This window comes from Akanthomyces muscarius, chromosome 5 (assembly GCF_028009165.1).
Source record: "Akanthomyces muscarius strain Ve6 chromosome 5, whole genome shotgun sequence".
NCBI classification, from domain to species: domain Eukaryota; kingdom Fungi; phylum Ascomycota; class Sordariomycetes; order Hypocreales; family Cordycipitaceae; genus Akanthomyces; species Akanthomyces muscarius.
This window is the reverse complement of record NC_079245.1, coordinates 1,135,072-1,158,188: the sequence shown is the minus strand read 5'-3', so window position 1 is coordinate 1,158,188 and position 23,117 is coordinate 1,135,072. Positions and strand designations below refer to the sequence as shown.

Genomic DNA, 23,117 nt, shown 5'->3' with positions numbered 1-23,117 from the left:
GTCCAGCCTAGGAGCAAGCTGAGCGTATGAGTCCATGCTCGAGTTTATACTGGTTATAAGGTAAATACAAAGACATGCTGATTCCAAGATCCTGAGAATGGAATTCAGGAAAGCGCGTTTCGCGCGTGGGCTGAGGTAGAATACCGTTGCTGCTTCACTATGGTCTGGGTCTTGTGCTGTTCGCGTGCACCCTTGACGACCCTATGTCTTAAACCCCTACACTAGGGACGAAGCTAACGAGAATGAGCGACTGCTCGCTATTTCTGATTGGCGCCTTCAAAGTCGCGTCTCAATCAATATTTAGCTTTTGCATTCCATAAGCAGCGTTTAAATGCCTCCGGCACATCGTCAGCAGGGTCGTACCCTACTTCCCGTTAGCCAGCCGAAGCACACGCAACTGATGCTTGTTGGCTAAATAGCATACTCGGGGGCCATGTTTTAACGCCTAATCAAGTAGTAGATTTCTCCTCATCCGATGTCAGGCATTAGCCAGTGTCATGGTTTTCGCTTTTGTTTTCTCATTCATTCTGCTTGCATTAGAGAAATTTGTACGGCGCTCTAGCCGGAGAAGGCCAGCCCAAACTACACTTTGTTAGTTTCTATTTCGCACAATTAATCCGGTCGTCTGCCGCATCAATGATCATCATTCGGTAGAGCCCAGAAACGCATTAATTTCTCGCTGATGTGCTTATTTTTGCTACAGAAGGCCCAAATGAGGCAGTGGCTTACTTTACTTCTACAGTAAAATAGATAAAAAATATCGCCATCACCTGGGCCAGATGCACAGTTGCCAGCTGGCTGACAAAATTGCGTCTTTTTGCAATGTCAGTACACCAACCATGTACGAGAAATATTCTAATCACGATACGTGTAATGCACGAGGCGGTTTGAACGGCACAGAAGGAGCGAATCACAAGCATCAAACCTTCAGCAGAGATTTGAGGCGTATATTGTGAGGCATAGGAGAAGTCTAGCTAGATTGATGACGATCGGGCAAGCAAGCTAATCGGTGCCGCAGCGGGGGATACCGGCCCAAAAGTTTGCCAAGCGCTTGTCTAAATCTAGGCACATGTGCCGCCCTGGCAACTCAACTGATCTCCACAGTCATCGTCGTTATTGCACGAGGCTCCGTTGCAATGCCCAATCCACGAACAGCCGGTGCAGCAAGAGCAAGCTCGGTCAGACTACAGACTGTAGTCAGCATTCATGAACATAATTGGCCGTCGGGATCTGGGTGGTGTGCTACTCACACAGCATGAAAGGCCCTCGCCTCCAGGACATCGACAGGCGGCGAAGCATTGGCGGCCAAAGATGGCACGGGTGTCGAGCTCGTTGAGGTCACTCTCCGGCACGACAGCTGCAGCAGTTGATACGGCAGCCAAGAGGCTGAGAAGATAGGTTCGACGCATTCTGCTTTGACAAAAATGGAAAGTAGTTGGAATATTAATTTGGCGGAGCGAATAAAGTAGCTGGACTGCTTTTCACTATTGGGAAGTCTGCCATATTTATAACTGGGCATTGTCTATACCAACCCAGGACGGCTTACAAGAACGACATCCATGCCGCACGTTGACTACAGCACGAATTGGCGGTAGGGAGAATATGACAAGCTTTTTCCACCTATGAGGCGGCGAGCATTAGAATAAGCCGCCTACAAGGTGATAATTGGCTCTGCCGATCGCTCGTCGCGTACACATGGTGTGGGGGAAGCAACGCTTTTGATCACTCGATGCGGATCTCGCTCTCGCTCTCGCTCTCTGTTTTGGGAAGTCAAGTGCTGTCAACTGGCCAAGGGGCCTTGCGATGCGCAAGCTTACGGGGCCAAAAAAAAAGAAAACAAATTTAGCCGCATGAGTCGGCGTTGAATTTGACTACTAGTCATTGTTCCGACTACAGCTTTGAGCGTAAGAGGCTCAAGTAAAAAGGGCTGCTGCTTTTCTCGCAGGAATAGTGTGAATAAGAGGTCCGGAACTTACTCAATGTTTTTTTTTATCATCTTTATAGATTACTAAATACGATAGTAACTTGGCATAGTAGTGTACCTACACATTGACGACAGTTAGTAGTGGTGGTTAGTACGCCGCAATAGTGGCAGCGGTAATTATAATACCACATACTGCTAGCATGCCACGAGGTCTGAGGTACTCACTCACCTTCGATTCTTTACCCGTAAGCAGGCTTTGGGATAGTTTGGCAGACTTTTTAGGGTAAGGTCAAGTTTATGAACTCAAGTCCAAGTTTACTTAATGACCAAGAAGTAGTAACTAATTGGACATTGGACCGCAGCAATGTTTTCTGGCGCCTGATTTTAAAAGCGCTATAAATTAAGGTAAAGCGCTTGAATAGGCATAGAACACGGTGATTCGCGGTCACAGCACCGCGGATTGATGGACACTCGCGACCGTGGTGAAGATCTCGGCGGGGTTTATCGAGTGCTCGGCAAGCCCGGCTGGCTACGTAGTTAGTACGCAACATCCGCGGCAGTCTTCAGACTAAGTTAGTTATATTTTGGCTTAAAATCATTAGCGTCGCCAGCCTACAACTTACCTCTCTCCACACAGTCCGCACCTCCTGCAACGAAACTTCTACATCGTCACTATACGATGGCAAGGCTGAAGCCAGATGCGCCTCGGCTTCGGGCGCCTCACTCGAAATCCCATCAAGGATGTCACGCATGCAAGTATGTTGGCCATACTCCCTCCAGCTTTCCCGCGCAGCAGAGTACAGGCACTACTGGGCGCATTAGTGCCCGGCCGACTCGAGAAAAAAACAATACTGCCCTGAATCTATTTGACTAACGTGCTGGCTTTGTTCGTCTCTTTTAGAACAAGGCGTGTAAAGTGCGACGAGACTCAGCCAGCATGCCTTCGGTGTGTCCGAAATGGGCGAACTTGCACGCCGCACCACACCAACGGGTCCACGGTCCGCCAGCAGAGACAGTTCAAATCCATACGTTTTTCTGGGCCTGCCAGTTCTTTTGTCGTGCAGGATGACTCGATCATGGCCCTGGAATATTTTTACACCCGGACCCTGCCGCTCTTCGACGTATCGGAGCCTACTTTCCTGTGGCAGTCGTTGCGGCGAGGCGCCCCAAGCGACCAGTCCTTGTGCTATACCGCAGCCGCCCTTGGCCTCGAACATATGCACCTGGCGCGGGAATCTGTGCAAGGCTATCGCGAACGATCTTTTCGCTTGAATGGCCGCGCCCTGCGTTCGATTCAGAAATGCTTCACTGCGCAATCGCCGGCGCAAGTAGCCGCGGCCGCCTTTCTGTCCTTGTTGATGGCGATTTTACAGGGACTTCGGGGAAGGCATGCCGACATGCTCGTTCATATGCGATGCGGCTGTACGATTGCGAAGCAAGGCATCAAAGCCTACGGCAGGATGTCCCACCCACAGCTGGGCGAGACCCTCCGGCTACTAAGAAAATATTGCATCTCTACCATGGTCTTTGATTCGATTGGCATAGAGGCTGACAAAACGGCAGCCATTATGAGAAGTGAACTTGCGCTCATCGAGGATTTGCCTTTGGGCTGGAATCAAAACGACCATGCACTGGCAGCAGAGGTGGATGTACTGGTCGAGGAACTGATGCATTTCATGCGAAGCTTTCGGGCACCCCAACACGACGCTTATGGCAATATTGTCGCGGTGCATGCACATACGCGCGCGCACCCTTGCCACAACCCATTCTCTAGGCCAATTTTATTTAAGCTGGCTGAGAAACAGTCCATGCTAGAGCTTGCTTTGGAAGAAAGGTTGTCCGCAAATCGAGTCGCAGGAACTATTTCGGTCCTGTTAGAATTTACGCTGCCGCAATGTCTATTGGTCAAGATATATCTCCGGTGCTGTTGCTACAAGCAAAGTCGCTTCGAGGATGAGCTCTCTATCTTTCGAAGAATTCTCGACTTGGAAAGAGCTAGTTTGTTATCTTTGCGCGACACTCAGCAACACATTTCTGCCATGGCTTTCTCGCTTGGCCTTGGCGCGATTGGCTGCCTCGTGTCGGTAGCAAGGCTCTGTCCTGTCACCCAGATTCGACATGAGGCAATTGAATTACTTGACCTGTGTCCACCTGCGGAGGGTTTCTGGTCTGTCGAGCTTGCCCGGCGCCTCTGCAGTACCATTCTGGAGTTTGAGGAGCAACTGGCGGTGGCGGCAGGGAGTGGCACTGGCTCACCAACTTCGCAACTCGCTCTAAGACAGTGCAGAGTAAGCTACCACAACTTTGGCGCTGAATCAGAGAGCCCTATCACGAAGGTCCGCTTGTTCCGCAGTATGGGCAGCACGGAGACCCTGAATTATGAGGATGTGATCCTCTCGGGCCCGTCAAAACAGAACAGCACTCTAACCTCGGTGACTACAGACAGGCCTGTGATTGAGTGGCGCTCTTGGCAGGGATGAAAGGCTCGCGGATTATTGGCGTACAATTTTATCTGTAAAAATGTACATATGCACACCAATTTGTGCTCTGTCAACTGGACGTGGGTGGTCGATATTATGCGGCATGTGCAGCGTTAAGCCACTTACAACGCCACCAGCAAAGAAACCAGGCCGACCGTGTATGCGGCACGGCATATGGCCGAATCCAATATCATACCAGCCCCAGACTTTTCCCCGCAATATAAACAGCCGGACATGACCGGAGCAGAACAAGCCTCGTGAACAGGGGAGAAATCCCCCCAGCTGGTGTTGAGTTGGGCGCACTTGTCGGCAAGCTGGCCCGCACATCGCAAGCGCCTATGCCAGGAAAGGCAATGTCGATACGACCTACAGCCACAATCCACATTACCCCCACAATCCCCAAGGTCACGGCAACCCTGCAGGTTCATATCAAATGAAAAATCAATATAAATCGATCACTCCGCAACCTCGACTGCGTCTCGCCCGTCCTGAGATCATCTAACGCAGCTTCCCACTCCCATTTTTACCGTCTCATGCCAACACAGCTTACCCTTCCGAGAGACAAAACATGCGTTGCTCACCACTTATAAGTCTTGGTACGCTCCTGCTGAGCGCCGTGCCCGCGCTGGGAACATCAGCTTCTCGCAGGATTGATGAAAAGGGCTTCGCGTCGGCCAAGGAGCTCCTCGCAATCAACCAGCATATTGGAGGAGCTGGCTTGCGCGGCACAGCTAGCGCGAGGCAGAATGCACTGATTGACTGGCTGGATGGGCAGCTCCGACAAGTCCCCGGTCTTGTGCTGTCCTACAACTCGTTCAATTTAACGAGATGGGAGCCGCAGCAGGACAACCTGGGCGAATCTGCCTCACTGAAGCTTCTTTATCCTGGAGCGTGCTCCAACACGCTCACTGTCGCTGGCGCCATACCATACACTAGGGTTACCAACGGCGACCCAGTCAAGGCTGAGCTCTTGTACGTGCCGCAAGGGACAAAACTGTCAACCGTCAATGCAACAAATAAGATTGTTATCCGCGACGTTGCGTTTCAGTCTGTTCCCTTTCCACTTCTTTTTGCCGTGAGCAACTTTCGAACTGCCGACTTAGACAGCGTAGCCAAGGGCAACTATTCGCGGTATGTGTAAAAGTTTCCGAAAGAGCTTTAGGCAAAAAAATGCTAACCTTTTCTTCCTGAATGAAAGGCCGTATACCGCAAGCTTCAACGACGAAATCATCGACGCTACAGCCGCTGGTGCCCTCGGCATCATCTTCGCATGGAATGTACCCCAAAAATACGTTCAATCGTATTTCGACCCACACGAGGGAACCATCTATCGAATTCCCGGCGTCTTTGTCGGCGCGGAAGTTGCAGAAACTTTGAAAGAGGCTGCGTCCCAGGGTCTACTTGCAGAGATAGACGTTCGGGGTGAGATTGGTCCGTCGACGACTAAAGAAATCTTTGCCACGCTGCCAGGAATGACCTCGGACACTGTGATTGTCACTTCTCATACGGACGGCAACACATGGATCCAGGACAATGGCGTCTCTGGCGTGCTGGCTCTTGCGCGCTACTTTGCAGCCCAGCCCGTCTCCTCGCGCAACAAGACGCTCCAGTTTGTCTTCACGTCATCGCATCTGCACTACAGCACAGACGGCAATGGGTTGCTCGCCAAACGTCTGGACCAAAGCTACGACAATGGAAACACGACCTTTGTTTTCCCGTTGGAGCACATGGGCGCCAGGGAGATTCTACCCACTCCTCGACCAGAGAAGCATCTACCCGGCCAGGACCTCGCCTACACAGGTAAAGGCGAAGTCACACTTTGGGCTGTGGGACCGTCTGATGCGCTACGCGACGCAGTCATAAATGCCGTGAAATACCGAAAGCTGGATCGCATGTCGGTTATGCCGGGGGTAGGTCTGCCAAACTCAACTGTCGTGCCCGAATATCAGTCGTTTGGCGGTATTGGGACGTCGTACCACATGGCTCTTGTTCCGACCATGGCTATAATTTCTGGGCCATGGTCGCTATGGGCGCCGTATTTCGGAGCTGACGCTCTGGATTTTGACCGCCTTCGGCAGCAATTACTGGCGGCTGGAGATGTGCTGCTGAGCGTGGATGGACTCTCAAGAGAGGAAATCGCAGGTGGCTATCTCAAGTACAGACGGGAACGTGCGGCGGGCAAACCGACTGCCTACCAAAAGTCGATACCTGAATTTGCGCCTTGAAAATTCCGTTTTATGTATAAAACTCATTTCGATAATCATGACTATTAATGTGGTAGTTTTTGTATTGTTATCATTATTCAGAACATTACTTTCAACCATCACTACCAACAAGTAAACTCAAGAGAGGCTGCAATTGGCAGACAGAGGTAGAGATCCGCGACTGGAATTTATGCCAAGTACAGCTCAAAACGAGGGACGATACCCTAAAATCGATTCAAGATTCTGTAGAAGCCCTTTTGTAGGAATTCCGCCGTTGCAAAACAGAATATTGCACTCGGGACTAGCAATCAAGTCCCGGAGGAGCACTATGGGGTTTAGATAGTTGAGCGGGTTCACGTCCAAGCTAAAAGGGGGTGACTTGTAAGGCCCAGTGTCTGGGATCGCCTTGTCTTGTACAGCGCGCATCAGGATGCGGAAGAAGTTGTAGTAGAGGTCGCCTGGCGTGGCGCTCAAAAGGACCGAGAGGTTCGGGGCCGTGTCTCCTAGAACGCCAGCCCAAGTTACTGTCATGTTGAGAGACGGAATCATGAAGTTGTTCTGCTGCAGAGCACCGACCATGGCAAAGAGGTCCCCCGACGCGCTCGCCACGGCTGTCTGCTGAGTCGTGGTCGCGACGGGAATGTTGGCGCCTGTGCACGGCTTGCCGGCATTATTCCAGAACAGAAAGCCGTAGCAGGGGTTCCGCGGTGAAGGCTCGGCGACGGCACGCACCCACTCCGCGGGCACGACCTGGCGGCTGCCATTGTATCGTCCGCCGTTCTGCATCACGAGACCGAGGCGGGCCAGGTGCTTGGGCGCGATGAAGAGCCACGCATAGCCGTATGTGTTGCCAGAGCGATCGCGGAGCCAAAAGTAGTCGGACTTGTCGATCCCAAGCGGTCCAAAGAGCCTCTCCTGCGCAAAGTCCTGCAAGTCCTGGCCGACGGCGCTTTGCACAATGTAGGCGGCCGCGTCGGCGTCGCGCTGCGAGTACTCAAAGTGCGATCCGGGCGAGTGCATAATCGGCTGGCCGAGGAACTCTTGTATAGCGCTCGGATCCGTTCCCACGGTGAGAAGCTCAGACAGTATGGCCTCTTGCGTCCCCGACGTCTCAGTCAGGACCTGCCGCACCAGGACGGCGCGATGAGCGGCATCGCCCCAGCCAGGCGCGTCCGGCAGATAGTCGCCGATGGGACGGTCAATGTCCAGCTTGCCGTCTGCAACAGCGATGCCGGCCAGCATTCCCACAATCGACTTTGTCACGGAAAAGACCTGCACTGGTATGTTGTCGGTTACTGAGTCAGCAACGCCACGGCCGACGAGACAGTTGTTTCGAAAGATATGCACTGCCACCCGTCCGTGAAGATTAGCGTATGCCAGAGCTGCCGTGACCTCGTCAGACGACAGCCCGACTTCTTCTGGAGTTGCAGTCTCAAAGGGCTCGTCGCCAAGAGGGAGATTGCACTGGCGAAGAGGCGTCTGCAGCGCTGCGGTGAGGCCACCGCTGACGAGCATCGGAAGCCATACCGCCAGCCCTGTGATCAATCTCTTGACTGAGGTGCACATTCTGGTGTTTTTTTTTGGAAGCAAGTGCGGATGAATACCTGAGATTTGGTGAACTCATTGCTAGTCGAAGACTTGCATCTAACCATCACCGGGGGCTCTGACACATTTTGAGTCCCTGGCCGTGTAAGTGAAGTGCCGAGGTAGCGCATCTTAGTCTGCGGGGTAATAGGCGACGGTTCTTTGTAGTACACGAACTAGTGATATAGCGGCCTACCCAACTAGTGTTTATTAGGTAGGGCCTTTGTCGCATCGATTTGTTCATGTTTCAATCTTTCCACGAGGTTGACTGATCCAGTCTGGAATGGGAGGGCGTGAAGGAGGCGTTCTAGAGCGCAGCTGAAGCGCGTGCCGGGGCCAACGTAGGGACATAAAAGTATGTTTTTTTCTAGCAAATTTAAAACAGTATTTTACAAACTATGTGGCTTATTAAAGGTGGCAATGTAGAAGTGGCTGTAGTTTGGGCAAAGAACTGAACGTTTTTCTATGCCTTTTTTTTTTGACAGTTTCTTGCTCTTGATCTTTCGTCGCGTAGTTGAATGATGGCATTTGACCCAAATCATGCTATTGGCCTGTACCTTCCGGCTGTGTATCCACCAATCAACTGTGCAGCTGCTCCCCGGCCGCGTAAATCCGGGTGCAGCATCATCTTGAAGGATCTAGAGTAACTAACGTTAGTACGTTGGGCTAGCTGGTCGCAAATGGTTCTGTTTCAGACAACACTCCAAGAATCTATTTTCTGCGTTCTCGCCTAGCATAGCAAGTAATACAAACGTATGGACTACCAGAGCTTGATTGCACCGGCTCCCGCAGCTAACTCCTGAGCTAGCGAAAATCCATCCTCCGGTAGGTTATGTCCGCACACCAGTATGTTCCCCCTTTTCCCAGCTTCCCGCGCAAGATGACTGAAGAAATGCGCGGCATGCAGGGGGGTCATTCCCCGCGTGCCCGCGTGCTGGTAACTAGCCTTGCAGGCATCATAGACAGGGATGTTGCATCCCAGCTGCGTCTGGCGTGATTGTCAGCCTCAGCCTCAGCCTCGTCTGTCTGCCACTCGTGATTTCAATCGCCATACTTATCACTAGTTGCTCAGGTGCTGCCGCAAGCCAAAAGTAGATCTATAATATCTGGATATATCAGAAATCTATATCCTATTCCTCACTGCAAGTTTCCAAGGTGCATTTGTACCGAGGGCCCCTTCATTCCCGCAAGGGCAATGAGCAAGGATATATTTAGCTTGCGGCCGTCTCAGACCCGTTCCTCCACTGGGAGCTGGCCCCTCCTTCCGCAATTAGTTATGACTGCATACGCCCTGCATACTGTTGCAGCTACGACTGATAGCAAGCACGAGAGTGAAGTAGATGCATGATGAGCCCCTGCACGAGCCAGGGCAAGGCGGATCTGTAATCCTTGCAATTGTAGAACGGGTAAAGTCCCATCGCCCCCTCAACCTAGAATTCTCCTTTTATGAGCGACCCAGCCAACCAACCTCTCAAACTGTACATTGATGTGATTGTATTATCTTTTTATTTCTTTGAGCATATAACTTTTCTGAGCACATCATGTACAGCTTTTTTTATCTTTTTGCTTTGCCAGTCACTGCTGTTGCGGCTTTGATGGGAAGTAGCTTGGCGGGTCGATCCTCGAGCGACACCGTTGCGGCGATTAAACAAGAGCTGATGCTTGCGCCGAGGGCAAACAATGTCATCTTTAGCAAGTCATCCGAGATTGACTCCAGTATTGAAGATTTTCCGCTCTTTAAAATGTACGCATCTATCCCTCATGTTGAATGGCTACATCGCATCGTCTTCCCTGCTCGCTCTTTTAACATATCTCATCAGCAGTGAAAAGGGGCCGAATGGCACAACGATCGGCACCGAAATCATCTGCCAGAAATGCTACGTCAAAGGTCATGCATCGGCCACGATGACAGCGAAAGGTGACTTCAATATCACAACTGCGGCTACCAGCATCAAAGCCTCCGTCAATAGCACTTTGCATCAGATCGCCGACTACGCGTCCAATGTTGTCCACGATATGAAGGTGTATATCGCTGATAATGCAAACGTGTTAATTGAAGATGTGACTCACCTGAAAAGCCTCGACAATCTTCAGGGATTTCGACTTAACCCTCCCGGCATCACCTTGGACGTCGACGTCGGCAAGCTTGATGACGTGTTGCTCGAAGTGGTGTTTACAGAGATCGAACTTTATGTCGAACTATCTATCCTGTTTTCAGCCGGAACTACATACACTCTGAACCTATATACTTCCTCTGAGCTGGGATACGAAGTTGGTCGAGTGTTCGTCGGCTTCGTCGCCACAATTGACCTCATCCTCAGCGTCGAGTCCCAGATTGAACTGGACAGTGGCTTCCACATCAAATTTGACAAGCAAATGGCCATGAAGCTCGCTTTATTCTCCGAGGAAACCTCGCACCTTGAATTGTTTGTTGCCATCCGTCTGTTTCCTTCTTTCCAGCAACGCCCAACGCTAACTAAAACCAAGTCATGGCGGGCGATTTGAGTTTCTGCCCGTCACCGTTGCCACAGCGGGCGCCGTCCTCCACGCGGTCCTTCGAATCGGCATCAAAAGCGGTTTCAGCCTGAGCGCCGGCTTCGGGCCGGAGGTGCAGTTATTCAACCAGACTGGCCATCTCCAGCTCGGAGCGGGTATCCAGGCCAGTGCCTATGCGAATGCCGCCGAATTTATCACCAACATTACATTTGCCGGCAGCGACCTGAGTTCGTCTGTCAAAGAGCGCGGTGATGATGCTTGTCATCTGATGCTTCAACAAGGTTACCAGATGGCCATCGGCGCGGCTGCAGGCGCCTCCGTGGAGCTCCTGGACAATGTCTGGGGTCCTACACCAAAGACAGAGATTCCAATCTTTTACACAGCTCTTTCTACAGGTTGCGCGGCAACGAGAGCTGCCGCTGCCGAAATACAGCAATCCGCGTCGCTGGCGACCAGGGCCAATAATGGAGATGGCAGCTCCACCATCACGACCACTGCCACAGCGGTTACGCATATAGCACTGCAGTGCTTGTCGGTCGGCATGACAAACTGTCCAGCGTCGCTGAAGTCGCGCGTCACAAGCGTCGTGTCGACGACACTGACAGCAACGGCTCGGTCGGGCGAGAGCGTCATCTGGTCAGCGGTTGCGGCGCAGACTAAACCGGCTAAGCCGGTTGTCTTTGGCGCCAATGCACTGACAATGACTGCATCATCGGGGAAACCGTCATCGTATGTACCACCCGCGCCGACGACCACTCTCGGCGACAAAGGCGACAAAGGCGGCGGGAAAGACGGCGAGAGCATCAAGGGCTCCGTGGTCGGTACGAACAAGGTCATTATTGGCGTGTGCGTCGGTCTTGGGGTGCCTTTGCTGGCGGCAGTTATTGCAGCAATCATGTATGTTTGGAAACAAAAAACCTCGTGTGGATTGTCCGTGCTGACGACTCTTAGCTTTGCAAAAACTCGCAACCGGAAGAGGTATGATAGCGTACCTCGCGTCACTATGGAAGCAACAGACGCGGAGCATGAGGGTGGATCGGCAGCCATTGCACCGAGCTTGACTAAACACTCCCAAAGCTTCTCTGCCCACACTTATACGCCTGTCAACCGTTAATGCTTAGTTTGTCCTCGTTGAAGAAGGGATTATCAGACTGAAGAGAGTCGTGATGGTAGCACCGTTTATATGCCATGGCACTGACTACTTATGTTGTGTGAAATGTAATACATAGATATCTACTCAATATTATTCACCAAACTGAACGAAGTGGCTTACAAAATGAAATCGCGAAGAATGGTCATAATGACGGGACTAAGGAATGAAGCGAAGACCTCGGGCAAAGAGTCCACAGGTCGCTCGATTAGACTGTAATTAACTAATCATTCTGTTCGCTAACAGGTGTATCAGCCACCATTTAATTACGCAAGTGGAAGGCAGATTAAACTGAAGCGTGAGAATCTGCAATGTGTAGGGTAGCCCAGATCAGCACAATGTCTAGATGGCACAGTGGGTAACTGAACATTATGCTCACCGGCCGAAAGCCCCGCCGCTAACCGTCTTTCGACATTCTTTCATGAGCCTGCGCAGATACGCCATTCGGAGTGCCATGGCCAAGTCGGTCTGCATCGTTGGCAAGTTGTGAAAATCTGTTTCCAAAATCCGCGTACTGACTGCATCCAGGCGCCGGGCCGGCTGGCCTAGCCGTCGCCAAGACGCTGCTTCACAATGCGCCCAAGGGAGATTTCAAGGTCACCATTTTTGACGCGCAGCACGATGTCGGCGGTCTCTGGCCGACGTTCAAAAACGACGTGGGCCGCCAGATTCATCCGCTCATGCTGGCGAACCAGAGCCGGCACACGATGCACTTTAGCGACTTGGTCTGGGGCGAAAAGATCCCGCAGCTGCCCCAGGCGTGGATGGTCGGCCAGTACCTCCAACGCTACACTGCCAAGTACCTCACCCACAGTCCTGATTTCCAATTGAAACTCAAGACGCGAGTCACGCGTACCGAGCGGGATGGTGAAGGGTGGAACGTTACCGTCCGCTCCGACAATGGTGAAGAGACGGCTCGCTTCGATCGCCTCGTTGTGGCGTCCGGCTACTTTGGCGATCCGGTCGTCCCGAATGCGTTAAAAGAAGATGCTGCTATCCCAGTGATCCACAGCAGCCAATATCGGGATCTGCAATCGCTCCTCGGAACATCTGGCAAAGGCGGCAAGATCTTGGTCGCAGGTGGCCAAATGTCGGGTGTCGAGATCGCGGCGACGATAGGCACGCATCTCTCCGACGAACTTAATTCCCCGGATGCAAGCTCGATACCGAATATTGAAAAGTACAGCATCCATCACGCAAGCTCACGCCACCCGTGGGTGATCCCCCTTCACACAACGCCAGAGGTAAGACCTACGCCTCCCCGTTTTCGGATTGGAAACTTGCGCTGACAGCAACAGCCGAAATGGAAAGCTCCGCCGTTTTTACCGCATGACTTTTCATCGCACAATAAAAACAACAGGCCAGTGCCTTTCACAGACTCGCAGGGCCACATATCGGAAGAGAGAGCCAAGATGGCGCATGAGCGTCTGCGTGGTTCTTTGGGGCCAAAGCAGATGCTCGGCCCTGATAAGGGCAGTCCTGAAAGCGCGGATCTCTCGCTACCTCCATATTTATCATGCAGTGACTGGTATTGCGACTTTGTACGCTCAGGCTTCATTACGGTGCACGATGGCCGACTGGAATCCATTACCGGATCAACTGCCAAGCTGGACGCCTCCTCCATTGACGGCATTGCTGCAGTCGTCCTTGCGACGGGATTTGATCCAGAGCCATGCGTTGGCTTCCTGCCCAAGGACGTACTGGACACGCTCAGCTATTCGCCTTCGCACCCGGCACAGCTCCTGGCTCTCTCGTTCCATGCAACGCATCATCCCGAAGTACCCAATCTGGGGTTTGTCGGTTTCTACAGGGGAGCGTTCTGGGGCGTGATACAGATGCAGGCTCGATTCCTCGCGGCCCTCTGGTCTAGCGACGGTCCATCGCGGGTGCTTCGCGACAAGCTTGGCCGGGATAAAAGCATCCAAAGAACGCTTGATCTAAGAAACGACCCGCGCATATCACAGTTCCCCATGGGAGACTATCCGTTCCTGATGCAAGAATTTGCCGAGGCGCTGTCCATGGACATCACCCCACCGCTGGCTGTGGACGCTCCCAATCTCACCACCAACGGGCTGCCTCTAGAAATATTCGCCCCATGTCGCTACTCTCTTGCAAACGAGGACGGCGAGAATAACGCCAACGCAAAGAAGCTCATTACTGATGCAGCGGCTGTGTTAAAGGATGGCCTCACTACTCCGAGATTTGTCTCCAGGGCCGTATTCCGTAGCCTTCTCGGCACGTGGAAGCTAGAGCGCGACCTCAAGAGCAAGCTGCCGACACACCCCAGCGGCCATTTCAGCGGCACTGCCGAATTCCTCTTGCGCTCGCCCACCAAAGAAGGCGTCCAGTGTACAGCCAACGAGGACGCTGCACCGCTGTGCGAATACGGCGAGAGCTACGAGTATCTTTACATTGAGGACGGAGAGTTCAAGACGGATCAAGGCTTTGGCTTTCGCGCCACGCGCCGCTATATCTATCGCTACGATGAGGCGTCGGGCAAGATTACCGTGTGGTTTGCCAAGCCCGATGACAATAAGCGCGTCGACTACTTCTTCCACGCGGTGGAGTTTGAGGATCCGCCGGCAAGCGGAGGCGGACATGAGCACGGGTGGCCGGCCAAGTCGGGACACTTGTGCATTGACGACTACTACAACGTCAAGTATAATTTCGTATTCGAGGCTGTCAATCTGGAGAGCTGGGTGTGCGCGTACACTGTGAACGGCCCGCAGAAGGATTACACGATCCATGGGACATATACGAGATGACCAGGCGAAGGAAAGCCACACGATGAAAAGAATAAACAGTCACACTCGCAAGCACATAAAAGCACCAATAAAATAAAAGCTCAATTTGATGCAGTCGTCGCTCGCTAATGCATGCCTTGATGGTGAAAGTCATCCGCCCGCGTTGAGGTTAGTGAGTAAGCTAAGTGTCGCTGGGCTTACGCCTCGTCTCCTCGTCTCCTTTTTCTCTTCTCATCTTCTTCCCACCCACATCCCCAGGACCCAATCAACTGAAAAATTCAATTCCACCATCAGTTTCACTTCGCCCGCAACAAAAGAATGTCGTACTCCCAAGTTCCAGCGTATGTGCTGGGCACCGCCTGCTGCGGCCGCGGACTCATGGGCGCTCTCTCGCCGCGCAGCGAGTACGGCCACGTCGGCCTCCGCCTCGAAGGCGGCGGTGGCCCAATATCCACTCCAGACGGCGGCGGCGGCGGGGTCGCATCGCCTCTCATGTACTTCAAGGCCATTCGCGAAGCCAGTTACGGCGCGGCCCTCATCGCGCTGCAGTACCAGGGCCACGAGGCGTCGCTCACGACGCTGATCGGCATCCTGTCGGCGGTGAGGCTGGCCGACGGCGCCGTCGTATGGTGGCACGGCGGCGAGCCGTTGCGCTGGCGGGCCCTGGGGCACTGGATAACCGGCGTCGGATTTCTGGGGTGGTTTGTTTGGCGCCAAGGCGTGGTCTGAGGGATGCCCGGGCGCCGAGGGGTGTCAAGCAGGCAAGCACCAAGCTTGGCTTTCCTCCCAAAGCTGCCGAACCCTTCCCGGTGGTGGGTTGTGTCGGAAACAGGTCAAATCAGTCATGACGCGGCCATAGTGCTTTGTGCGCCAGCGGGGATCAGGCAATGTGCCTTCGATGCCAAAGTCGTGCCAGGATATGGCTTGATAATGCACTTTTCCGTCCACGGTGGCGGAGCGTGTCACGCGCATATCTGTCGGGCAAAACGGACAGGACACGTTGAGCACCGCGAGTTTTTGGCTGACTAGTACGGCCATGGCTCTCCATAGGACGTTGCTCGCCAACCATCTCAGGTACCGGTACTGTGTGGTTTGTCTATATGTCAGGGGGGAGTTCAGGGTGACCAACATCTGAAAGTGTCTCAGAGCTCGCAATTTGGACGGAAACCATTCCTGGTGGTGGCACATGAACAAGCCTGGCGTGCCATCGTGGCTCACGTTCCGTCCGTACGCCACAAAGTCGAGCTTGGTGCTGAGAAGGAATCGGCCGTGCGACACGCGAGGCTCGTAACTGTACTTGCCGACACCGAAAGCGTGGAACCTGAAGTTGGGGTAGTTTGCGAACCGCAAGTCGGGAATGTAAATGTATTTCGTGAGCAGACGCCGAAGCCGATTTCTGTACAACCCCAAGGGGCCGCTCAAGCGGTGGTACTTCAGGGCCAGCTGTATGTGGTGGTGCTTGAGGTTGTACTTTGCAGAGATGTAGGCGGAGGGGGGAGACAGCGCATCCTGAACCACCCCCCTGAAGCTGATGGGACAGCCTTTGGCGTGCGACGGAAAGTCATGCAGGTCTACCTCGTGCATGTCTATGCATTCTTCGCAGGCCCAATGGCCTGGCAGCGTCAGGGCGCGTGCCAAAAGATATTCCAGCTGCTGCTCGCTAGATATCTTGGTCAGGGTGCGCTTGTTGAACTCCTCTTCCAGGCATATCCTGAAGGCAGCCGACACTTGCATCAGGTTATACTGATCCAAGCGGCAAAGCCCCATGGCTATGTCAACAACCATTATAGAAGGCAGCATGCGCAGGAAGTAGGCATCTCGGGGCTGTTGCGGTCGAGAAGCCAAGCTGGAGAAAAGCTGCGGCCGAGAAGCCATGTAGAAAGAAGATGCGGTCGAGAAGCTATGCAGAGAAAAAATGATGTCGAGAAGCCATGTAGAAAAACAAAATTCGTAAAAGTTTCTTGAGGTTGATGTTCGATCTCAGCCAGCTCGGAAGGAGCGATTGCTTGAGGTTTTGACACGCAAGAGCAAAGTGAAAGGGAACGTTGCAAAAGCTATCAGGCCAGTTGAAGAAAGTGTTGCATTTTACATTCTGATATTTATAACACAACACGTACTGAGATAGTGGTTAATATATCTCTGTTGAGGCGCCGCCTTATATTCAGACGCATTGCCATGGCACGCAGCTAGGTTCTTTGCGAGGCAAGCTTTGCCAAGGCGCCGCTGTAGATTCTGATATATACTCCACCGCATGAATCGAAGCTCTTGGCCGAGTAGGCTTTGTCGAGACGCGTCCACGCGCCACATCCACCGAGTCATGATGGCGGTCAGTCTGGAGATTTGTTCGCAACGCACTTTGTCAACATTGAATACAATCGTAGTGATGACTATGTAAAATCTTAGCAGGGTAGTCTCACGGCAGAAGATCATAGGTGCTCTTTGGCATGCACCGTGCGGCGTTTAGTTCTGGTCCGGGTCGACGTCTTTGTAAGTCGTGCCCACGGAGACCTCGTCATACCAGAGCTGGCGGAAAGGCTGATTGCCTTCCATGTGACCCGAATCGTGCCACGAGTTCATGTAACCACCCACTAGCGTCTCGTTAGCAAATCTAATCGAAGAAGAAAGAAAGAAAGAAAGAAAGAAAGAAAGAACTCCATCGAGAAAGCCCATCGCATAACATACCGCGGAACTGAAACTTCCAGTCACCAGAGACGGTGGTAGCAAGATTGTACTTTTCGACCGCCTTTTTTCCATCAAACCAAAGCTTAAAGTAGCCAGAGCCGCTATCCTCCCACTTGGCCTGCATGATGACCTTGTGCCACTGGCCGGGCTTGATCTCGCCGAGGTTCGGGAGGTCGACAAAGTTGCGGTGGCAGTTGCCGCCAATGTACGGGCCCTGGACCAGGCGGCTGTGCAGCTGGTGGTCCGCGATCCAGAGCATGGTCGAGGGCATTTCGAGATCACCGCAGTTGTCGCTGCCGGGACGGTGCGCGATGAACTGGGCAATGTTGAGGTTCTGGCTTACAAACTCCCAGTTCTCCGACACGCGGAACATGAAGCCGTAGAAACGCTCGTCGCCGCGTGCGTAGCCGTCATCATAGTCCACTTCGGAGTGGTAGCGATCGTGGTAGTTTGCGTCGTATGTTTGCGTCATCTTGAGTGCCGTGCCCGACTTGTACAAGATGTTGGTCACCTCGTCGACGGTGCCCTTGTGCTCGTGGCGCACATAATCCCATCCTCGGAGCGTGCCCGAGTTGTAGAACAGGCGCTCGGCGACGGCACCGCTGGTAAGGGCTAGCACGGGTACGAGGAGGGACTTGATTGCAATCATTTTATCTTTCAACCAAAAGACTAAAAAACAAAGAATTAGTATTGTTTTCTGAGAAGGGCAGGGGTCTGGACAGAGGGGTTTGCGTACTTATATACTCGTCATGCTGTATGCAGTTTCACGAATCTACTAAAGTAATAAAGTAGTTTCCATTAGTCCTACGCTATAATCTTAATACCTTCAAAAGCTGGCGAAGCAAATCGACATGTTGAAGCACAGCAATAATGGCCATGCGGGCTTGCGGGGAAGGAAGTGGTTGGGTACGCTCCGGAATTGTGCCATTCCACCAATCTAAATGCCAGCCTAATCAACATAGTCTGAGAACATTGACGGGAAGATGTCGCTAAGACCGTGGGTATCTTGGCATAAGCCAATCGTTTTCGTAGTTTGGCCTAGCGCGATATGGTGCATGCAGAGACCATCTAATCAACAAATCGTGATTTTTGGCAAGTCTCAGCGGTCGTAGTTGGTGCCAAATAAGTAAATGGCCATGATGAGATGCTTTCTGCAGATTCAAATGTAAAGGTTATATTTGGTTCTACTGAAGCCGGTACTTGGCCACTAGATCTGCTCTGATCTAGATCCAGAAACGGGTACAGGGTCCGTCTTGCCGCATGGCTTGAATAAAGGCTGGTGTCTCCCCGCACTCGTCAATTCTACAGTCTTGATCAATTCAGCCCGGCCATCTCCATTCACCCCGCTGCCACTAAACTCAGCTTAGCGACGAATTCTCAGCGACGCCAAAGTATAGACATTGTCAGCCGGCTCAAACCAATCAGCCCGAATACGACCAGGAACGATAAGCGCCATGAGACTGCCCAGCCACAATTCTGTTGCGTCGCGCAACTGTGACACCATCACTTCATACAGCAAGCCGGCTTCTGACGGCGACAATGCTTTCGTCATTGTTGCTTCGCTGCTGATACCTGGCCGCGGGGAGCCGCTCACCAACGGCGCGATAGCCGTCAAGTCTGGTGTAATCGAATGGGTCGGCTCCGGCGAAGACCTGCCCTCGGCGTATCGCCATGTCTCGCAGACCCGGGTGCCCGTTCTTCTCCCCGGCCTCTGGGACTGCCATGTTCATTTCTTCGGCATCGGCGGCCTCAACGACATGGAGTCTGCCTTTGGCATCCCTACCGGCCAGGCAGCCCTAGCTGGCGCGCTCACGGCTCATGACCTCGAGGCCACCCTCCTCGCGGGCTACACGACCGTCCGCGAACTAGGTGGCTACGCCGGCGATATATGGCCTGCCGTGCGTGACGGCACCATCGCAGGACCCAACATCTACTCGTCGATCGCGGCCATTTCCATCACTGGCGGCCACGGCGACCTGCAGTCCTCGCCGTCCTACGTTGTCAAGACGGCGCAGTGCTGCGGCCCCGCGCCGCTCGCCGTCTGCGATGGCGCCGACAACTGCGTCCAGACGGTCCGGCAGATGGTGCGCCGCGGCGCACGCGTCATCAAGGTGTGCTCGAGCGGCGGCGTGCTCAGCCTCAACGACGACCCCGAGGACCGGCAGTTCTCCGACGAGGAGCTCGCGGCCATGGTGCAGGAGGCGGCGCGCAGCCGGCGGGCCGTCGCCGCGCACGCCATCGGCAAGGCCGGCATCATGGCCGCGCTGCGCGCCGGCGTGCGGTCCATCGAGCACGGCATGTACCTGGACGAGGAGGTGGCGGACGCGATGCTCGCGCGGGACGCCATCTTTGTGGGCACGCAGCACATTGTACGCACGCTGTCGCGGCCCGAGTTCCTCGACACGGTCCCGGAGCCATCCCGCGTCAAGCTGATCCGCGTCGGCAAGGAGGCCAACAAGTCGTACCGGCTGGCGATGAAAAAAGGCGTCAAGATTGCGCTCGGCACTGATATGACGAGCAGCGACCGCAAGTCGCTCATGTCGCACGGTAACAACGGCCACGAGCTGACGTACGCGGTCGAGCTGGGCATGACGCCGCTGCAGGCCATCGAGAGCGCCACGGCGATACCGCCCGAGACGCTGGGCGGGCTGGCGCCCAAGAGCGGGCAGCTCAAGGCGGGCTACGATGCTGATTTCATCGCCGTCCGTTGCAACCCTCTGCACGATATCAAGGTGCTCGCAAATCCGGAGAATGTGACTCATGTCTGGAAAGGTGGCAAGTTGTTTAAAAAGCCTAATTTCCAGGGAGTCTACCGTCAATAGACTGAGTTAGATAGAAAGCTTTGGAGATCGAGAATCTCAGAGCGAGGTCGCCTCAATTGTAGTCTAGTATCGAGCACAAGACCTTAATTTCACAAGACTGATGGAAGCCTGTTTCTGCATTAACTGTCATTGCCAGTTTGAGCAGTATAGGAGGCAGATCGCAAGTCTCCATCCAGCGCTTTTGTATAAGTCGTTTGGAATTGGCATTGCCCGCTACAGACTCAACAAAAAATCAGTCGCCTGTAGCGTTGCAGGTCATATATGTGACGGATTATATTCCTCGTGCGAAGTAGTATAGAAGTCAATGAAGTACCACGCCAGACTTGCCAACGCTACGTAGACGCTGCACATGCTTTTTTTCGCCGCGGTATTTGCTTTACACGTACATGAGGTGGTACATGGCTACAGTTGCTTGGCTTTGAGGACATGTAGCGGACAGAATTGCCTATCGGAGTAACCTTTTCTTAGTGCGCGACCTAATAAAGCGGCAAATTTCCAAAACGCCAGTCCAGCCTGATGACCAGGGATCGCCGCTATGCCGCTCATCAACAGTGCTCGAATATATCCAGTCAACTCCGTTCGTTCATGCTACTGTGTTGAGAGTTGAAAGCCACGGCAAATTAGTTAAACAGCCTTTTTTTACTTCTTGTCGCTACTGAGTTAAGCCGGATGCGCCGTTGTTATATGGCGGCCGTACCTCGACTTTGAAGTCTCTGAGCCCACTGCGAGCACGGTCGACACTTTTCCTTACAGGGTTGCGGGCGCTGTAGTCGCCACTTAATAAGGCGAGCTAAGAATCCAGTCCTTTTCAACCGATCATTTTTGATAGCTGCCAAGTCGGATCCCGTTGTCCAAAACGAAAATGCTGGATTTTTCGACACGGATGCAGTGGCTGGTGGTGGTCGCCGTCGCCGCCGCGGTGCGCGGCGAGCCAGAATACGAACGCTATGCAGCCGACATCTCCCAGCAGCAACTTCCCCTAGTCGTGTCCGACAACGGAACTGACGGAAATGGTTGCCATTTCGTTGTATGTGAAGCCGAGCTCAATTCATGCTACACGAGCCGTTGCATATCTATTTCTATAAATTGCTGACCTCCCGGCGCAGTGCGAATCGCTCGCTGGCTCCCCGGGCGATGACCTCCAAGTGTACCAGCACGGCGCCATCCCAGACAGCTTCACAACCAGCTTCTACGCCGTGCAGCAGCGGGAGCTCGTGCCTCTGTGCGTCGCGGAGCCGCGGACTGCCGCGGGTGTGTCGGCCGTCGTCCAGGCCGTGACCAAGCACCGTTGCCCGTTTGCCATCAAGAGCGGCGGCCACAGCAACGCTCCGGGCACAAACGCCCAGCAGGGGGGGTTGGTGATTGACCTGCGCTCTCTGGATCAGGTCGACGTCTCGGACGACAATGCGACCGTGGCGATTGGGCCGGGCAATCTCTGGGGCAGCGTGTATCAACGGCTCGAACCGCGCGGGCTGGTCGTGGCCGGCGGCCGCGTCGACTCCGTCGGCGTCGGCGGCTTCACGCTCGGCGGCGGCATATCGTTCCTATCGCGGCAGTACGGATGGGCTGTTGACAATGTGCGCAATTTCGAGGCAAGTAGATTACCCGTCCCGAGTTTAACATCTGGCTGCTAACTTTGGCCGCCGGGCACAGGTGGTTCTCCCCAACGGTACAGTCACCAACGCAAACCCGGAAAATAACCCAGACCTCTACTTTGCGCTCCGCGGCGGCGGGAGCAGCTTTGGAATCGTCACTCGCTTCGATTTTGAAGCACTAGCTCTGAACAAGACGTTTTGGGGTGGCTCCGACGTCAATGTTCTGGCTGGGATGGGAGCCACCCGCAAACGCCTCGCGATCCAAGACCGCCGAGAATGGTCTTTCCGTGCTGCCGTTTTCGCCCTTATCCGGCTACTGCACCGCGGTCTCGATCTCTTCGGATATGGCACGACCCTCGACAATCTCGCCAGCGGATTCGCCTCGCTCGCGCACGAACAGCAGATGGATGCGGCCGCCGCCGCGTACCTCTTCTTCAGCTATCTGCCTGACCTCCGCACCTATGTCGCCGGCAGCACGTACGTCTACAGCCAAAACACAGAGGAACCGGCTGCGCTGCAGCCGCTGACCGGCGTGCCGCATCTATACACGACGAGGCGCCTGCGCACGCTGTCGGACCTGACGCTCGAGGTCACCGAGATGAACCCCATGGATCAGCGACAGCACTGGCGGACGACCACGTTCAAGGCCGACCCGGCGCTGATTGCGCAATTTGGAGAGATTTTCCTGCAGGAGAGCGCGCCGATGCGGTATGCGGTCCCGGACGCGCTGCAGAGCACGAACGTGCAGCTCTTGACTAAGCATGAGATTGCCCTGTCGCAGAGGAACGGCGGCAATGCATTTGGCCTCAAGCCAGAAGACGGCCCTTTTGTGTGTATGTATTTTTCAAAAGTCGAATGCTGCTTTTTCCTTTTCTTTTTGTGTGTGTGGAATCATGTGCTGACCCTTTCTTGTTGTCGTATGCAGTCCTTGTCACAACCACGGCGTACAAGCACGCCAAAGACGACGAAGTCGTTCGAGTCGCGTCGGAGAGAATCCACGAGCGCATCAAGGCAGTGGGCAAGGAGATGGGCTTATACCATCCGTTCATATATCCCAACTACGCGGCTGTCGGGCAGGATGTGTTTGCTGGCTTTGCACCAGAAAATCTGGCGAGGTTGCTGGAGATTCAGTCTCGGTATGATCCGGGACGAGTCTTTGCGAATTTGCAGCCGGGACACTTGACATTGAACGACAATCGACTCAAGCAGTAGTGCTATGTTCACTATTCTAACTTTGAAGACATCTAGGACATTTTTTTGCACATGGCAGTTCGTTTCAGCAACAGGCAACTAGAGCAGTAGAGTCTGCATTCCCCATTACAAGCTCGAGACATTGTCTGAAGTACAGGTCAAATTACCACTTGAAGGCACGGATTTCCAATACACTGCATCTGAATTGCCTTGATTCCATCCAAGGATTGACCCTGTTCGCCTCG

At 53.6% G+C, this 23,117-nt stretch overlaps 10 protein-coding genes across 11 annotated transcripts; 6 read left to right on the top strand and 4 right to left on the bottom strand.

The window, feature by feature from the left end:
- Positions 1 to 1,002: 1,002 nt before the first annotated feature.
- On the bottom strand, positions 1,003 to 1,409 carry LMH87_009662 (uncharacterized protein; the record flags this gene model as incomplete). Its single annotated transcript, XM_056196695.1, has 3 exons — positions 1,003 to 1,091; positions 1,154 to 1,184; positions 1,251 to 1,409. 3 exons carry the CDS (start codon positions 1,407 to 1,409, stop codon positions 1,003 to 1,005), a joined length of 279 nt encoding a protein of 92 aa, XP_056053818.1.
- Positions 1,410 to 4,972: 3,563 nt separating this feature from the next.
- On the top strand, positions 4,973 to 6,629 carry LMH87_009661 (uncharacterized protein; the record flags this gene model as incomplete). Its single annotated transcript, XM_056196694.1, has 2 exons — positions 4,973 to 5,535; positions 5,603 to 6,629. The coding sequence occupies 2 exons, from the start codon at positions 4,973 to 4,975 to the stop codon at positions 6,627 to 6,629; spliced, it is 1,590 nt and encodes a 529-aa protein (XP_056053817.1).
- Positions 6,630 to 6,812: 183 nt separating this feature from the next.
- Positions 6,813 to 8,174, bottom strand: LMH87_009660 (uncharacterized protein; the record flags this gene model as incomplete). Its single annotated transcript, XM_056196693.1, has 1 exon — positions 6,813 to 8,174. The coding sequence occupies one exon, from the start codon at positions 8,172 to 8,174 to the stop codon at positions 6,813 to 6,815; it is 1,362 nt and encodes a 453-aa protein (XP_056053816.1).
- A 1,613-nt stretch (positions 8,175 to 9,787) lies between these two features.
- Positions 9,788 to 11,802, top strand: LMH87_009659 (uncharacterized protein; the record flags this gene model as incomplete). Its single annotated transcript, XM_056196692.1, has 4 exons — positions 9,788 to 9,936; positions 10,013 to 10,618; positions 10,680 to 11,585; positions 11,640 to 11,802. 4 exons carry the CDS (start codon positions 9,788 to 9,790, stop codon positions 11,800 to 11,802), a joined length of 1,824 nt encoding a protein of 607 aa, XP_056053815.1.
- A 457-nt stretch (positions 11,803 to 12,259) lies between these two features.
- LMH87_009658 (uncharacterized protein) lies at positions 12,260 to 14,603 on the top strand (the record flags this gene model as incomplete). The annotated part of the gene is made up of 3 exons (XM_056196691.1): positions 12,260 to 12,317; positions 12,367 to 13,082; positions 13,137 to 14,603. 3 exons carry the CDS (start codon positions 12,260 to 12,262, stop codon positions 14,601 to 14,603), a joined length of 2,241 nt encoding a protein of 746 aa, XP_056053814.1.
- A 297-nt stretch (positions 14,604 to 14,900) lies between these two features.
- Positions 14,901 to 15,311, top strand: LMH87_009657 (uncharacterized protein; the record flags this gene model as incomplete). 2 transcript variants are annotated; one of them, XM_056196690.1, is made up of 1 exon in its annotated part: positions 14,901 to 15,311. In XM_056196690.1, the coding sequence occupies one exon, from the start codon at positions 14,901 to 14,903 to the stop codon at positions 15,309 to 15,311; it is 411 nt and encodes a 136-aa protein (XP_056053813.1). The 2 variants fall into 2 exon arrangements, with proteins under 2 accessions (XP_056053813.1, XP_056053812.1); XM_056196689.1 differs by having other exon boundaries at positions 14,961 to 15,311.
- A 24-nt stretch (positions 15,312 to 15,335) lies between these two features.
- Positions 15,336 to 16,457, bottom strand: LMH87_009656 (uncharacterized protein; the record flags this gene model as incomplete). Its single annotated transcript, XM_056196688.1, has 1 exon — positions 15,336 to 16,457. The coding sequence occupies one exon, from the start codon at positions 16,455 to 16,457 to the stop codon at positions 15,336 to 15,338; it is 1,122 nt and encodes a 373-aa protein (XP_056053811.1).
- Positions 16,458 to 17,042: 585 nt separating this feature from the next.
- Positions 17,043 to 18,142, bottom strand: LMH87_009655 (uncharacterized protein; the record flags this gene model as incomplete). The annotated part of the gene is made up of 4 exons (XM_056196687.1): positions 17,043 to 17,170; positions 17,265 to 17,933; positions 18,001 to 18,016; positions 18,089 to 18,142. The coding sequence occupies 4 exons, from the start codon at positions 18,140 to 18,142 to the stop codon at positions 17,043 to 17,045; spliced, it is 867 nt and encodes a 288-aa protein (XP_056053810.1).
- Positions 18,143 to 18,718: 576 nt separating this feature from the next.
- On the top strand, positions 18,719 to 20,086 carry LMH87_009654 (uncharacterized protein; the record flags this gene model as incomplete). Its single annotated transcript, XM_056196686.1, has 1 exon — positions 18,719 to 20,086. One exon carries the CDS (start codon positions 18,719 to 18,721, stop codon positions 20,084 to 20,086), a length of 1,368 nt encoding a protein of 455 aa, XP_056053809.1.
- An 862-nt stretch (positions 20,087 to 20,948) lies between these two features.
- Positions 20,949 to 22,893, top strand: LMH87_009653 (uncharacterized protein; the record flags this gene model as incomplete). The annotated part of the gene is made up of 4 exons (XM_056196685.1): positions 20,949 to 21,113; positions 21,193 to 21,678; positions 21,740 to 22,514; positions 22,607 to 22,893. The coding sequence occupies 4 exons, from the start codon at positions 20,949 to 20,951 to the stop codon at positions 22,891 to 22,893; spliced, it is 1,713 nt and encodes a 570-aa protein (XP_056053808.1).
- Between the last annotated feature and the right edge of the window lie 224 nt (positions 22,894 to 23,117).